This window comes from Cervus elaphus, chromosome 15 (genome assembly GCF_910594005.1).
Source record: "Cervus elaphus chromosome 15, mCerEla1.1, whole genome shotgun sequence".
NCBI lineage: Eukaryota > Metazoa > Chordata > Mammalia > Artiodactyla > Cervidae > Cervus > Cervus elaphus.
Genome location: NC_057829.1, coordinates 62,844,923 through 62,862,678, shown reverse-complemented (window position 1 = coordinate 62,862,678; position 17,756 = coordinate 62,844,923). Strand labels below are relative to the sequence as shown.

Sequence of the window (17,756 nt, the reverse complement as noted above, 5' to 3'; positions counted from 1 at the left end):
CAGCAGTCCATGGGTCTGCTTTGCTTTCTCTGAAACTTGTGGGCTTCACTCATCAGACCCAAGTTTCACCAGAGAAGAATCCTTCTATTGCCCTTATTAGCAGCTGCTATCTTTTCTTCTACTACCATGGCTTTTCCTTTTATAGTCAAAAAACCACTTAGGATTGCCCTTGGGCGTGTCTTCCCAGAAAGCAGCCCATCATTCTTTCTTGTGTTTTTTGGACTCCCACCCTATTTTACGGTATCTGCCTATGAAACATACAAGAAGAGCTATTACAATGCCATAGCGTTGTTAAGAAAAGTGAAGACTGATCAGGCCACCTACATAATCTGCAGGACCCCATGCAAAATGAAAATGTGGGACCCCAACTTTTAAAAAGTGCCATTAAAGGTACTAGAATGCAAAGCTTTTTTGCTTTCTGCCAGTCTCTCTCTTGACTATGACATCTTTCATTTGCTATTTAATGTTGTTATACATAAAGAAATAAAATTTTAAATAATTAGCATGAATTTTGCCTTTCATCTTGATATTGTGCACATGAGACTTAAATGCTAATAGAGCATTTAGCTTATATGTGAATTACCAAAATTACACAATTTATATTTTATAGCCTATATATATGCATATGTATTTTGTTCTTACCGTAACAATGGAATCACTGCACAAAATTAACTCAACTATTTTTATTTCACTTCTTGACATGTGGATATTCTACCAATGTTCCCTACCCTCAGATTACTGATAAGTAAGAAAGAACTGATAGAAATAGGAACTGTGGGTTGCTCTGTCTTTCCCTTTACTTCTGTTTTCATCCTCAGCAAAGTGATTGGCTAATACAGAGAAGTAATATGAGTAAGAAAGGACTTGATAGGATTCTTTTATGTTTCATAGAAAGCTATTGCCTTCTTCCTGTATTTGAAATGAGTTCTGGTGTGACCAGAAAGTGTGGCCTCTTGAGGCTCTCAGCCCCTCCACTTCTCACTTGCGCACACTCATCTTGCACTCCCACAGTTATGGATTCACCAGAATTCTGTGCTTGTGGAGCTCATCACAAACACTCTGTGTTAATTGGAAAGCAGAGAACTATACACACACATATTGATACACCTGCTCTGCTCACATGAATGCTTTCTTGTCTCATTAGATTACATTTACAAAACACAAAATGAAAGGCAAAATTATCAAGAAATGCATTAAGCCAAATGCAGGGCTCTTTCCAGCACAGGGCCCTTCTGAGTATGCGGACAAACAGTTATAAGGTTGGGTAGTTGGGAAAACAGGTGGAACAGAACCTTGACTTTGCCAAAGGAAATTTCATTATGAAAATCCCCTAACTTATTGGACTTTCTGCTCCAGTTTCTATCAAGAACATCTGACAATTTTGTTTATATCTTCAGCTAAGGAAGTAGAGAAGATAGGCGGGAACTCTGCCAATTTTTTCATTCCAATTTACAAGGAAACTTCACTGAGGTAAAAGTGAGAGATCAGGTAGTGAACCTACATAACACAGACTTTACTTCTTAATTATAAGGGAAATTTTAAATGCATTTTCAGTGTCCCACTTATACTTTTAAAACAACTGCTGTCACTTAAAACTAAGACACGGTGATCAGAGAAAAATTAGAATAAAATTTTCCATCCAGCTTCTTTTGTAGGGAGAATTTGACTTTGTGCAATTCAAGACTTATGTCAGTGCTTTTGCAAATGTCAGAATTATCAAATTATGTAATGAAGTTTATAATAATGTCTTCATCAGGGTTCAATAAGCTGTTCTCCAGCTGGCAGTTTCCTGGAATTGGACTTTCTTTTGAACTTTGAAAATTTTGCACATTTCAAAGAGTCCATATTTTATTTCATACTGGGTTTCTGTGCCAAGGTTGCTGTTCTTTCCAGCTTCCCCATCAATTAATATTTCTTTGTGCAAAGTCTGTAAAGCCCCATAAGTGAAACTCTTAGGGTTTGTAATGATTGATTTCCAATATGTGGGGAAATATCAAAGGTAGTTACTGAGTTCGACTTTGGCTTCCCATTTGCACTTATTAAGAATAATAATATATATTGGCAAAGTACTTGCTCCAAAGTGTTCCTGTCACTAACCCTCAGTCCCTCCCTGAATAGTAAGGATGAGGTAATGGCTGGAAATAAAAACCTCTTCCAATGGTTCTGTGCTGTGTCCAACCAGGAGGACAGGTTACTGTCTCTGGTCAGAGGGCAGCATCATTAAAGAAAAAAATCAAGCCCCAATTCAGAAAAAATTTGTCATACAAAGGACTACTTTGGTTAATCTCGTTTCTAGTGTGTTTTCTGCTAGAAATGATCCAGGTTGGCAACATGGCTTTGCCAGTAAGCTACCGGCCCTTCTCTTCACTTGATGTTGATAAAGTGGTCACCACGAGAGCTAGACTCAAGGCACAGGACAGATGCAGTCTCTGTTGCCTCTTGTCTCCTGCTCCCAAGATTCCCTGATGGAGGGGGGCCTTTTCCTACTTACTCCCATCCCAGAACTACCTCGAAACCACACACACTTCTTTGGTTTTCATAAAAAGGAACAAGTACCTACCAGCATCTATTATAGGAAATGAAGGGGAACAAAGGTTCCCTGTCCATCCCCAGCTTGATTCTTCATCTTTTCCATATTTCTACACACATGCCCTGGCTTTGGAGTAGTAAATATACTTTGGTGACTGAAAAGTTAATTATTCTTTTAAAATCACAGAATGTCTGATAGCAATGAAAATATCCTAAAAGCCATTAGATACACAATGTCTCCTTAAATGACAGATCTTACCTTGCACCTTGAAGTCTGATAATATACTGTGAGGCCTGGATCCATTCAAGATGGGCCTTGTAGAGCCAAGTCTGGAATCGAGACAACCTTAATGGACCCCATACAAGCACAGACAGCATATCCTACACTTAAAACAGTAAAATGTGAAGTTATTTGGGACAATTCCCTGACAACTGGTTTTTAAATCTCTCTGCAGATGACCCTAGGGTCTATCAGTTGTGGCCTTCCCCAGCAATTTAACTTCTGCCCACGAGCAAAGGGGAGAGGTGGAGAGACTAATCTAGTTATCTGCAGCCAGCATTTCTTTTCCTCAGGAAAGATCTTGACCTTAGAAGTGACTGAAGCATTGAAAGCCCTTTTCCAGTGTTCAGAAAAAGTAAAGGGAGCTAACCCCTTCTGCTAACCCCAGCTGAGTGTGAGGTGTATTTGTCCTGTGGGGGATGGATTGATAAACAGAGCTGAGTTGGTCATGCTTTCCCACCAGTTACATATTGTAGCCATTTTAGGTTCAGCCATGCATGCCAAATTGAATCAAATGCTTTTTAAAGTCTCTAAAGCAGGAAAACATTTCTCCAAATGGTATTTTTTTTTTTTACATATTTGTTAATGAGTGTCTGCACAATAAAGATGTGGTCTGTAGCTTGTTTTCCAAGGAGAAATCCAATTTGGCTCTCGGGGATGTTGCTGCTACTCAGATACAGTTTAATTCTTTAATTGAAGCAGCTGTAAAATAGCTTGTGGACAACGGAATGTTCCACGGGCTTTCCTAGAGCTGTCTGGGAGGAGACCACCTTCACTTTGGGGTTCTGAATCCCCTGAGCTCATCAGATTTGTCAAGAAAAGATCTCCTCTGGGATTGGTCGACCCTGACCTTGGCCTGTTGGAGCTGCAGTTAAGTCTGTGGCTGACTTCACGGGCTTAACTCAACTCTTTCGTATTCAAAAAGGTGCTAGCATTCTGCTGCTTGGAACAAAGGAGTGAACCAGCTCCTCTCTAGACACTTCCAGGAATCTCTGTCTTCTGTAGCCTCTCCAGAAGGCAGCCTGTTATTATGAAGCCTCTTCTCTAAGCACCTCACATGCACTTAACTTCCCTGATTTGTTCAAATACTTTGGGGACAAAAAAGGTTTGGTATAAAAGAAGAGATCTGCTCAAGGTCACACACCTGTACCCTCTGTCTACCAACACCCAAAGGATAAGTCAGTTAGAGAGATGGGACCTCAGGGTTTACTTAAAGACATTACTGGCTTTCGCCAAGTTAAATTCTTGAGCTCTTCAAGGTGTGAAACTGTGTCCTAGTTATTTCTGTTTGTCCAGTGTATCACAGGTGCTCAGCAAATGTAGAATGATGATGATGATGATATCTGGGCCAAAAAAATCTACTACCTGTTTATTCATTTCTATTGTTGTTCAGTTGCTTAGTCATGTCCAACTCTTTGTGACCCCATGGACTGCAGCAACCTCATGGACTGCATCACATCAGGCTTCCCTGTCCTTCACTATCTCCTGGAGTTTGTTTAAACTAATGTCCATTGAGTAGATGATCCAGTCATCTCATCCTCTGTCTCCCCCTTCTCCTCCATTTCTAGTGACTGATGATAATGATGATATATAGACCAAAAACATCTACTACCTATTTATTCATTTCTAGTGAAAACTTGTCCCTGGCCTGATTCTCCAAGAGTTTGGTTCACACAAGTAACTGGCCCCAAACTTTTTCTTAAAAGTGGCACTATTCACTTTTAACCTTTATCTTTTTCTGCCCACTTTTTCTTTCTATCTTGTTCCTGTATTTTTCTCCCATATATACTTAATCCTCTGTTCTCTTTTGATTAGCTAGTTGCTTGAATTATATCTTGTCTACCTTGGGCCTTACTTTTCCTATCACTCATCCTTTCTAAAATATAGTCAAATACAATACATATCATTATTTAGTTGCTAAGTCGTGTCCAACTCTTTTCCGCCTCCCTCTCCATCCCATCCCTCTGGGTCTTCCCAGTGCACCAGCCCTGAGCACTTGTCTCATGCATCCAACCTGGGCTGGTATTCCGTTTCACCCTTGATAGTATACTTGTTTCAATGCTATTCTCTCAGAACATCCCACCCTCGCCTTCTCCCACAGAGTCCCAAAGTCTGTTCTGTACATCTGTGTCTCTTTTTCTGTTTTGCATATAGGGTTATCATGACCATCTTTTTAAATTCCATATATATGCATTAGTATACTGTATTGGTCTTTATCTTTCTGGCTTACTTCACTCTGTATAATGGGCTCCAGTTTCATCCATCTCATTAGAACTGATTCAAATGAATTCTTTTTAACGGCTGAGTAATATTCCATGGTGTATATGTACCACAGCTTCCTTATCCATTCATCTGCTGATGGGCATCTAGGTTGCGTCCATGTCCTGGCTATTATAAACAGTGCTGCAATGAACATTGGGGTACACATGTCTCTTTCAGATCTGGTTTCCTTGGTGTGTATGCCCAGGAGTGGGATTGCTGGGCCATATGGCAGTTCTATTTCCAGTTTTTTAAGGAATCTCCACACTGTTTTCCATAGTGGCTGTACTAGTTTGCATTCCCACCAACAGTGTAAGAGGGTTCCCTTTTCTCCACACCCTCTCCAGCATTTATTGCTTGTAGACTTTTGGATAGCAGCCATCCTGACTGGCGTGTAATGGTACCTCATTGAGGTTTTGATTTGCATTTCTTTGATAATGAGTGATGTTGAGCATCTTTTCATGTGTTTGTCAGCCATCTGTATGTCTTCTTTGGAGTCATCAAGACAGTATGGTACTGGCACAAGGACAGAAATATAGATCACTGGAACAAAATAGAAAGCCCAGAGATAAATCCACGTACCTACGGACACCTTATCTTCGACAAAGGAGGCAAGAATATATAATGGAAAAAAGACAACCTCTTTAACAAGTGGTGCTGGGAAAACTGGTCAACCACTTGTAAAAGAATGAAACTAGAACACTTTCTAACACCATACACAAAAATAAACTCAAAATGGATTAAAGATCTAAATGTAAGACCAGAAACTATAAAACTCCTAGAGGAGAACATAGGCAAAACCCTCTCCGACATGAATCACAGCAGGCTCGTCTATGACCCACCTCCCAGAATATTGGAAATAAAAGCAAAAATAAACAACTGGGACCTAATGAAACTTAAAAGCTTTTGCACTACAAAGGAAACTATAAGCAAGGTGAAAAGACAGCCTTCAGAATGGGAGAAAATAATAGCAAATGAAGAAACAGACAAAGGATTAATCTCAAAAATATACAAGCAACTCCTGCAGCTCAATTCCAGAAAAATAAATGACCCAATCAAAAAATGGGCCAAAGATCTAAACAGACATTTCTCCAAAGAAGACATACAGATGGCTAACAAACACATGCTCTGAATTTTTAAGGGAGCTTCAGACTGAATTCCGGAGAAGGCAATGGTACCCCACTCCAGTACTCTTGCCTGGAAAATTCCATGGACGGAGGAGCCTGGTGGGCTACAGTCCATAGTGCCGCTAAGAGCCGGACATGACTGAGCGACTTCACTTTCACTTTTCACTTTCGTGCATTGGAAAAGGAAATGGCAACCCACTCCAGTGTTCTTGCCTGGAGAATCTCAGGGACAGGGGAGCCTGGTGGGCTGCCGTCTATGGGGTCGCACAGAGTTGGACACGACTGAAGTGACTAAGCTGCAGCAACAGCAGACTGAATTCACTAATCAGTGAGACAAGATGTTTGGCTGCATACTGACATCTCACCCATTGAATCAGGCCAGTATGTTTAATTCTAGCAACACTTTTTATTCATAGATTCAGAGAACTGCAGTGGTGAAATTTATCTATGTAATTTTAGTATTTTCATCCATTAATCCAACAAGTATTTATTCAACAAACTGAGGCTAGAGCTACAATTCTGCCACCTCAGTACCATGCTTTATATCTATGTCTAAGCCTCAGTATCCTCACCTGTAAAAAGAAAAATAACAGTGCTTCCTCAGGATTTACTGGTGAAATTAATGAGATAATACATGTGAAGCACATATTAATCACTCAAGAAATGTTCGTTGACATTGTTAAAACAAATATGAACCCTGGTGTCACTGAAGGGTCTAGTGGAGAATACACTAGTAAATGGGCAATCAACAAGCACTATGAAAATCGCTATGGGAGGGGAAACCTCTGGTTTCCCAGGATCACATACAAGAAAAGCCCAAACCTGGACATTGGCTTCAGAGAGGCCACTAGAGGAAATTCCACTTAGGCAGAAACCCAAAAAATGAGGAGTTAGCTAGGTAAGGCATGGGGGAAAGAAGTACTCTAGACAAAGGGAATGGCATTTCTGAAGACCCAGAGGTGCAGGAGGATAGGCCTTTCAAGGAAATGGAAGAAGGAAAGGAGAACTACTCAGAGATAAACTGTTTTCATTCGAGTGTATATCCTTCAAGTTTAATTGCAGAGATACTTTTTTACCCCTCAAAAATAGAATCACTCTATTTTAGAGTCTGTCCTTTTCCTGCATACTATAATGAACATCTTTTGACATTGTTAAATATTCTTCTAAAATAGAATTTCTAGTGACTAGTCTAATTTCTAGTCACTAAGGGTGTTATGGTCTTATGGTCATGCAGTGTAGACAACCCAGGCTACAAGCCCAAACCCTGATCACATCTCCATCAGCAGCTGCCCCTTGCCACCTTTCCAGCATAGTGATGCACACTCCAAAGCTCCAGTCTGCTCCCAGGAAGCCAGACCCCAGGTTGAGGTCCAGGCTGGTTCTGACAACAAAACTTCTTCCCTGGCCATACCCCTCTACCCCATACTGGGCCACATCTTCTATGATAGGATATGGTCTCATAGATTTCTCATTACCATTAGCTCTAACGAAATTCATCACCTAACTCACTGGCTTAAGGACTATTTTTCTTGCTAAGATTATAAACTTCATGTTGGCAGGAACTGAATTTGTCTTATTCACCACTATATTCCTACTGCCTAGTACGGAGCCTTAAACACAGTACCCAGTCCATAACTGAATTCTAGCACCTCCTGTAAGTCAGGCATTCTACTAGGCATGGGCTTTAGGAATGGGTAAGTAGTCTTAGACCTTGAGGAACACGTGGTTCAGTGATTAATCCAGTAAATTCTGAAAGCTTCCGTCAGTTTCTTTCTCTTTTCCCATTTATTTTGGTTCAACTTACTCTATATACTGCATTTTCTAGCTTTCAGACCACAATTGACTTTTTGACAAACACTGAAGAAAAAGAGAAGATTTAAAACCTCTGTCGTTCTAGTGTCATCTGTTATTTGTTTTCCCTCTCAAACTAATAAATGGACACTATTTTTCTTCAACCTCTCCTCATGTCTGATACACTTAAAGAGTGTCTGTTCAGTCTCTCTTTGTCCCTTGAAAATTGCAATGCAGTCCTTGCTTTGGATTTTTTTGTTGTTGTTGTTGACATGAAAATCTAATATATTTGCTTTCCTTCTTTATGATTCTTATTGTTTGAAAAGCTCTCTTCATATTCTATCTTTCATGCAATGTCTTTTTGTTGTTTTTGTTATTAGATATATATATATGTGCATTCTTTATTTTTTTCTTACCTGCCCTATGCATAAAGATTTTTTTTTCACTTTTCATGTCATTTCCTTAAGAGATACTCAGAAATTATTCCATTTGTTTAATTTTATTTGTCATTATATAAATGACACATATTTGTAGCAAAATAAAAGAAAGAGGAGAAAGGGAGGAAGGAAGGAAATATAATTTGATTCTGCTGGTTTACATGAGGGAGAAATAAGGACAGTGAGAGAGGGAAAGTGAAGTTTTTTTTAAAAAAAGGTTGGATAGATAGGGAACTGAGAGTAGAATAAGGGTGAGAAAGGAGTCTGCAAACAGTGCAGAGAGCTAAGTAAAGGTGCAAATTTGATGTTCACTTTGGCTTTTAACCTACTGTCAACTGACTTACCAGCCCAAATCCTAGATTCCCCTACGTTCTACACTGATTAAGGACTTAACTATGAAAGAAGAAACTCTAAAAGTTTTAAAAGAAAACGTAAAATATCTTTATGAACTAGACATGAATAAGGATTTCTTAAACAACATACAAAAATAAATGGATATTTTTTGCCCACTAGATAGGTAAAAATTAAAGGTTTGAAAATAACAGGTGTTAGCAAGGCTGTGGATCACAGGGAACTCACACAGACACTGCTGGAGGACGTGTAAGTTGGAATAACTGGAATCACTTTGGAAAATAACTTGGCATTATCCTGTAAGCCTGAATATTTGTATACCTGCATGTAACCCAGCAATTCCTCTCTTAGGTTTATACTGTAGAACAGTGCTTCTCTAACCTTATCAAACATCTGAATCACCTAGAAAGCTACACAATTTGGGGGCCTCACCCCTGGACATTCTGATTTGGTACACCCATGATAAAGTCCATGAATTTTATTTCTAAGAAGCACCCAGCTGATGAGGCTGCTGCTGGTTTACAATCACATTTGGAGTAAGTAAAGCTTCTCCAGATTTCTCCACCTGGGTCTTTGGAAACAGGAACAAGAATGTTCAAATAGAAAAAGCAGAACACAACTCAAATATCTATCAGAAGAATGGGTAAATAAACTAGTATTTTACACAGTGGAGTATCATACAATATTGAAGAGGAATACTAAGTGGGCTTCCCAGGTGACGCTAGTGGTGAAGACAGCCTACCAATGCCGGAGTCATAAGAAACACAAGGTTGATCCCTGCGTGGGGAAGATCCCCTGGAGGAGGGCATGGCAACCCACTCCAGTATTCTTGCCTGGAGAATCCAATGGACAGAGGAGCCTGTTGGGATATTGTCCACAGGGTCACAAAGAGTTGGACACAACTGAAACTACTTAGCATGCACAAACTCTAAGTATTTGTACTACCTAAACAAATCATCAGGGCCTAATGTTACGTCACAAAAGTAAGTCACAGAAAATCACATATCATGTGATACCATTTTTATAAAACTAACAAATTAAATAATATGTTGCTTAGGTGCAAATACAGAGATTAAACTATGAAGCAAGACAGTGAAAAACAAAAATGAAAAAAAGAAGACTCACATAACTAGATGCAAGAGTGTGGGTATTCTGATAGCCTTTAAGAAGGGTGATGGGTTCTCATGTGCTTCAGAATTGTCATTAAGTTACATATATGCTCTTGTATATGGAAAGCAGATACATAACAATTTGAAGCTATATTTAAAGAAAATTCTCACAGATTGAAGAAAGGTCTTGACTTTCTGATTAAAAGTAGTTCCCAAATACAGGCAAATTAATGCAGAAACTCACATTGACACATTCCTGGTAAAAGTTCCAATGTCAAAAATAAAACATGACTCCTATAAGCATCCTGACAGGACACAAGAGATAGAAAACAAGGAAGCTAACCAAACATAGAATAAAATTTGTGTTCACTTCAAACTTCTCTACAACAGCAACCACTACAAACAAAAAACTTTCAGAATTTACTTAAGGAATGTTTGAAAGGAAAGGAAAAATTATAATGCAATAAACTTGAATCTGCATATTAAAATGCTAATTATTACAAAAATGATGTGAAACTGATATTTTTTAAATGGAGATTTCAGTGGAAGAAAAAAATAGAAAAATCCATGTAATATGGATTTATTATATAGTATATATAAGAGTTCTCATCAGTATATGTATCATGATATACATATCATAAAATATATTATATCTGCATATATTTATATATATATTTGTGTGTGTGTGCTCAGTCGCTCAATTGTGTCTGACTCTTTGCAACCCCATGGACTATAGCCAGTCAGGCTCCTCTGCCCATGGGATTTTCCAGGCAAGAATACTGAAGTCAATTGCCATTTCCTCCCCTAAGGGATCTTCCCAGCCCAGGGATCAAACCGCATCTCCTGCATCTACTGCATTGGCAGGTGGATTCTTTACCACTGAGACATAGGAAGTCCTTATGTATATTTATATATGTATTATATCTAACATGCAATTTTATACATGTGTTAGATAATACACATATTATTATATATGTATCATTTATATTATATATCATAATGTATACTATATTTTATATTAGTATGTGTATCATATATCTGTATATACTATACATATTATGATATGCAATATTATAACGGTGTAATAATCATTACACTATATAGTATATTGTATAATACTGTATAGCATAATGTATTTATAATATACATTAAAATATAGTATATATGGCATATTATATAATAACAAATATGGTAATGTATATTATGTATGTATAGTATGTATAATATACATATTTCATGTATATAAAATTTAGTTTGTGATAAAGGTGAGTTTAGGGATAGATTATTTACTATATGATGCTACAACAACTAGTAAATTATTTAGTCAATAATAGAGTTATTACCATGCACCAAAATATTTTTCAGTGAGTTAAAAGGTTAAATTTTTAAATGGTAATATAAAAAGAACTAGAAAAAGTGTCATGAAGATTGATCTGATCCTTATGTGAGGAAGGACTTTCTAAGAATAAAAGAAAAGGAAAAAATCAAAAGAAAAGGATTGATATGTTTTTCTATAAAATTTTTTTAAAATTCTCCATGTCAAAAACATCATAAAAAGTGATAAAAAGCAAACTACAAACTTGTACAGAATATTTGTTTTATAAATATTCCAAAGGATTCTTCCACTAATATTAAAAGTTATGTTACAAATCAATGAGAAAAACATAGACATCCCATTGGAATATTGTGACTGATAATAACTTCACAAAGATTACTTCAAACCAAATTACAGTCAAGTAAGAGCAAATTGAACCAATGAGTTTTTCTTTTCATCTGCATGATTGACAATGATGACATATTTGCCATTTTAAATATAAGGAAACCATATCTAACTGCCATCCTAAGGGTACTTAAAGTTAAATAAGGTAAATATTTGGGCAGGGCTTAGTGCTCAGGGAAGATCTGGAGCTATTCTGGTGACAAAGGCGCTTTGAGACTTTGTTCGGATTTATGCAGTTCACCAGAACTTTTTAAGCACCTGATGTTATAAATGACTACAAAAGTGGGGAGGGGGGAGATTATTAAGAGGCTTCTGCCTGAAAAGATGAAGGCTCAGAAAGCAAAGTTGATGTCTTTAAGATCTTGAATAGCATGCCTGTACTCAATAGGATGTCCACTGAATTCCAGAACTGGCGGGGAGGGAGGAAGCTCCTAAACAAACTAGGAGGCCCTGTTTATATGATGAGTTATAAACACTTAAGTCATTACCCCATAGTAAGATTTAAAAGCAAATACAAAACAAATACAAAATATGTTGTGTGTCAAATATAAAAATAAAACATGATAATAGCAATAGTAGAAATTAAGGTGGCAGTAAATAGACTTTTGTAAGTTCAAATACATGTGTGAATTACAGATTTAGTATTTATTAATCAATTACAAATGGACCCTGGAGTGGTTAAAAGAGCTAAACTTTTTAGTTTAGATTTATTGAGGATGACTAAGAATTAGCGCCATGGTTTGCTTTCTTCTGTTTGCATTTCTGACTCTGGAATTAGGACTCTGGGCTTCCCTGATAGCTCAGTTGGTAAAGAATCCACCTGCAATGCAGGAGACCCCGGTTCAATTCCTGGGTCAGGAAGATCTGCTGGAGAAGGGATAGGCTCCCCACTCCAGTATTCTTGGGCTTCCGTTGTGGCTTAGCTGGTAAAGAATCCACCTGCAATGTGGGAGACCTGGGTTTGATCCCTGGAAGATCCCCTGGAGAAGGGAAAGGCTACCCACTCCAGTATTCTGGCCTGGAGAATTCCATGGACTGTATAGTCCATGGGATCACAAAGAGTCAGACATGACTGAGCGACTTTCACTTCATTTCACTTCAGGACTCTGATCTCCTGTCTGAAGGAGCTTCATCCTCCTCCCACCACAGAAACAGTCTTTAGTGACAATATTTGGGAGATGACATTTTGGATTCTCAGATCAGTGACAATCCTAAAAGATTGGAAACCTTACATTCTAAAATTAAGCAGAAGTCATAAACCAGTAGGAAAGTAATGTTTGTGTTAGTTGCTCAGTAGTCTTGTCTGATTCTTTGTGACCCCATGGACTGTAGCCCACCAGGCTCCTCTGTCCATGGGATTCTTTCTCTAGGCAGGAATACCGGAGTGGGTTGCCATTCCCTTCTCTAGGGAATCTTCCCCATCCAGGGATCAAACCCAGGTCTCCTTCATGGCAGGCAGATTCTTTACCATCTGTGCCCAAAGTAAAAGTCGTAGGAAAAGAAAGTTGAAAATGCAAGGCCCTAGCTGATTATTCTTTTATATGTGGAAAACTGATTCATTTGCTTTGTGTGCCACTCTGGGTTCTCCCCATGGACATTTCCTCATTTGGTCAGTTCCAAAGGCCTCTTTAGATAGTGCCCGTTTCATACGAGCTGAAGATGAGTGCTTTGTTGTGGTGACCTTGCTTACAGGGTAAGAGTCTTCCTGTCCCGATTCCCTACACTCCTGGTATGAAGTGCTTTCTGGCCTTTGTGTTTGTATGTTTACTCAGAACACCTAAGTATATGTCGCTCTCTGACTCTGTTTCTCTGTTCCCTTCAGGACTATTGGCTCTCTCTCCTTTACAAGCGCCTCATCGGCCCCAAAGTCCTGGCCGTGCATGTGGCTGGGCTCCAGCGAAAGCCCCGGCCAGGCCGAGTGATCCGGGACAAACTAAGGATTTATGCTCACTGCACTAACCACCACAAGTAAGTGTTCAGAGAGATGGCACAGAAACCACCCCTGAGAATTTTTAGGCCGTTTGAGAACTTCATGCTACACTGGACTCCTTCAGGACACTGAAAACTGCTTCTGGATTCACTAGACCCGTTCTTTGCAAGTTTCAAATGATTTCTGATAAACAGTTTTTTCTCCAAGTAAAACCCCTTTCTCACACTTAGACGAATTATTCATAAAATGTTCATAAAGATACATGCCATTTGTTTATTTACTTGTTCATCCAACAAATTTTTATTGAACATTTTCTCTCAGCCAGTTGATGTAATGCCCAGGAGGCTTATTTGTGTGTCTATGCCTTAACCAAAACTAGAGATATAAAACCTGTTCCTAAGATATACCAGCAGAGCTGGAGGAAATAAGCCTACTTTTCTAAAATGCATGTTGGAGAGCTATACCACTAGAAACCTAACCATGTACCAGTGCATCCCAAGTTGGGAGTGCCCAAAGCTAGTCATGTCAACTTTACAGTCATTTCAGTATTTTGAAAACTGTTTCAGCTATTTTAAAGGCTAGATGGTTAAATAAAATCTGGGCTTCCTTTTTTTAGGGGGCCAAACCTTGAACAGTCAGCACAGTAGCGGGGATGGTTATCCTCTTTTTCATCTGAAGCTGAGGTTATCGGGGTTGTCTTTTAAGAAGTAGGAAACATAATTAGTACATAAAGTTTAGCAGATAAAAGATTTTAAAACATGAGGATCATAAGGTAAAAACTTAAAACAGAGCCTAAAGCAAAACCCACCTGACCAAATATGGCTTTCTTACATTGCTTCCAATTTAAGGAGCAGAGTAGGCAGCCCTGAAAATAAGAACCCTTTCTCTTAAGGCAGAGAGACCTTGTGTGGAGTGGGAGTGAGGAAGAAGGAAGCAAGTGCTTCCAGCCAGACCTTCATTCCAGCGAGCCTATCAGGGCCGATCACCGGCAGTGGAGAGCACAAAGAGTTCCAGTGGTCAGGTTACAACAGATGCCCCTTCCCCTCCCTGATGACAGAGGAGCCATGCCAATTAATTTATCATGATAAGATTTTTCAAAGAATCACTCTGAGCACAAGGGGGCCAGGGGCCAGTTGTCTTGTCTATAGATACAAGTGCCTATTGTGGATGAGAGGAGGCTGGATTGGGCAGAGGCCAGAGGCTTTCAAGGGTCCCTTTTGCTCAACAGGAAGCTCAATCCAATAGCTGACAGAGAGTGACTGCTTTATGGCCTTGGCTGGAGTTATCTGATCAACGTACAAGGAAACATTGTGTTCCTTGTCTCCACCCTGGCCTTGAGGTAACCACCCAAAAAGTGGACTCCCAGCTTCCAGAGAGGAAAAGTTCTCTTGGCACCTTTTGTCTCTTTGGGGAAGCACATCAGTCTGTGCCCTTTATACTATGGCTCTGCGGACCCAGGAGAAAATGTCAGTAGCCAATCCATGGGCTTAGCAGAGTCTGGGGGTTCCTCAGAGAGGTCTTCTCACTTGGTTTCATCCCAGTGTTCATCCTGATTCTCTTTGACATTCTTGTGGGAAGTTGTCACTGATGTTCTGAATATACCAGGCACTCAGGGCCAGTGCCTCATGCATTTTTGTATTATTGGTGTCCCACAGAGTGACTGGCCTGAAGAAGGTGTCAGTGAATGTTTTATGAATGAATGCAGAAACAGGGCATCAGGGCATCACTGATGCTTTATACTTCTAGCTCTCTTCCCCTTTGCTGTCACCACATTGGCCAGAAGAAAGGGATATGGTGGAGTGCATTCACCAGCATAAAATCATTCATTATATTCAATATTCTCTCTCCATCACCAGATCTCCTGTACTTTCTATGGGAAGTCATTCCAGAACCTCTCAGGGGAAACAGTGCTTCTGCCAGTTCCATCCCTCCTCCCTATTAAAAAAGAAAGAAAGAAAGAAAGAAACAACTTTACTAATCTATGTCACTGATGACCTTAGATTACTGGGATGAAGGTCTTTTTGTTCTTACTAGAGAAGAAAGCCCCCAGTAGATACACTGAGCTAGCTGAGAATGAGCTGGCTGAATTTGCAGATCTCCTCCATGTCAGTGGATGTCCAGTGCCTTAGATAGATGAGCAAAAGGAGAGAAGTGTCTCTGCACTTTCTCTGTAGGAAGACACATTCCCTGTCTGAGCCCCCTCGCCCGCCACAACATTATCAGGAAGCACTCCTGATCCACTTGGTTTATTTGTAGCCAAAGAGACCAAGGTCACAAAAACGTCCCAGAGTGGGCATGTTAGCTTCATGCTGTTCAGTCTTGACCAGTACTCCAAAAATACATATCCTTGGTCAAAACAGGGAATTGATGAGAAAGTATAAGTTTATTGATAGAATACCCCAAAAAAGGTCTTTTAAAAAAGCTCCTGCGCTCAAGCGTATGTTGAACACTTGCTATGTGCCAAGCCTCTTGCCAATTATTTGCATTAGTGTAATCGTATTAAATTCCAAAGGTTCTACAGTATCACATGTATGTACAAATAGCAACACTAATAATATAAAGAATTTTATATTTGGAAAGAACCTTTAGAGATCTTTGGCCTGTTGTCCTATATAACATAGAAATTCCCTTTATAGTCTCCCTGACAGTCATGAACCTCTACTTGAATACCTCACTGCTTCTCATGGCATCTCTTACATTGTGGGTCGTTTCTGACCTAGTAGAGCATTGTCTTTTATGACTGATTTAGGATAACTAAGTCAGATACTCATACCAACACTAGCAGGTGCTTTTCTGCTTTCTGTTCTAGAGCCAACAAATTAGGACCTGGCAGCACAGCAGTTCTCACCCTAAGGCTTCTTATTCAGAGAACAAACAGATTTTGACTAGGAAACAGTCTTTTTATAAACCATTCTGCTAACACAATGTATGTATCTGGGGAGGAGCTGAGATCCTTAGCCAAGTTTAGAACCAATTGGAGCCTGGTGGATCCTGAAGAAAAATTGAGTCTTTTGGGGTTCAAGTTTGTTTATTGTTGGCAAAGCACGACTTCCTGTTTTTCAGAAGTTTTTTTAAAGACTCATAAAAAGGTTCCTGAGGCTTCTTGGACATCAAATGGCTCTTACAAAACAATATTTTGATGAGTTAAGTGTAAATGAATCAGAAACATGTGGATTAAATTTCCCTTAAAATACACAGGGGCTTTGAAATTGGGAAAAAGATGTTTGGCAAAACATGGCCTGACTGTTACCGAACCCAAAAACTTTGAATTAGATTTGGAGAAAATGGACCAATCCAGTTTTCAAATACGTAGACTTTCACTGGAAATGGACATGGATTTCAAAGCATCATCCTCCCTTCCCTTTCCTAGTCTCCCAGCTTCACTGGAAATATTTCTAGAACAGGGACTGTTTTTCATCTATAAGTCAAGAGGCACCTCCCAATATGACACCCCTCACCTCTTACATCCATGATATTCCAATTCCAGCCCTCATCCTGACTCACTTCCTCCTCCTCCCATGGCAACACGGAGATGTCAGGCCGCAAAAGAACAGCCGGAAAGATGAACTCCAGATACAGGCCTTTTCTGCTAGTGAAAAAGTCTCACTGTGAGTGAGACATGGAGCAAGATAGATGTTCTACAAGATAGAAAGGGGCATTAATGAGGAGAACCAAAAGCCACCTGGACTTGACGACATTAGAAGGTCAGCAGTTGCCTCCAGGCCACACCTTCAATAAAACCCCATTTTCTTAGCGAGCAGATACTCCTCCAAGATTATTTTTCTGTCGGCAGAGAATGGAGATTCTTTAGGAATCTGGATTCTCAACATAGTACTTTCAGGTTGGTGCTGCATTCCCCAGCCAAGAATGTGTCTTCACAGCCAAAAGGCCTCTGCTTAATGTCCTTGCCCACCAGCCAAGCAGCAAAAAGGAATGGCTGAGGGAGGTCTTCAGTGTCAGGTCCTCCCTGAGGAGGCTCCGTGAACCCTATGGGAGCCTCTGCGAGTTGGTATCTGAGCTGGCTTTCAGTGCTGGTTTGTCTCCCCCAGGGAACTATGGAAATGGAAATCAGACCACTGCCAAGCAGCTTGAAAAGATAACTTTCCCTGAAGCAATGCTGTGATTTCAGGTCTCCCTCCCACCCACCACTTCCCCACATCCTGCCCTTCTCCTCTGTGGTCTCCAAGGGCTCATTCTGCCCTAACTCTGCAGAGGAGAAACTC

General features: G+C 39.7%; 1 protein-coding gene across 3 annotated transcripts in view; it reads left to right on the top strand.

The window, feature by feature from the left end:
• Positions 1 to 17,756, top strand: part of HPSE2 (heparanase 2 (inactive)) — a 659,857-nt gene that overhangs the window by 618,687 nt on the left and 23,414 nt on the right. For all 3 annotated transcript variants that reach the window (XM_043926546.1, XM_043926545.1, XM_043926548.1), the window contains exon 10: positions 13,426 to 13,571. In XM_043926546.1, coding sequence (XP_043782481.1) covers positions 13,426 to 13,571 — 146 coding nt within the window. The remainder of the gene's footprint in view (positions 1 to 13,425; positions 13,572 to 17,756) is intronic.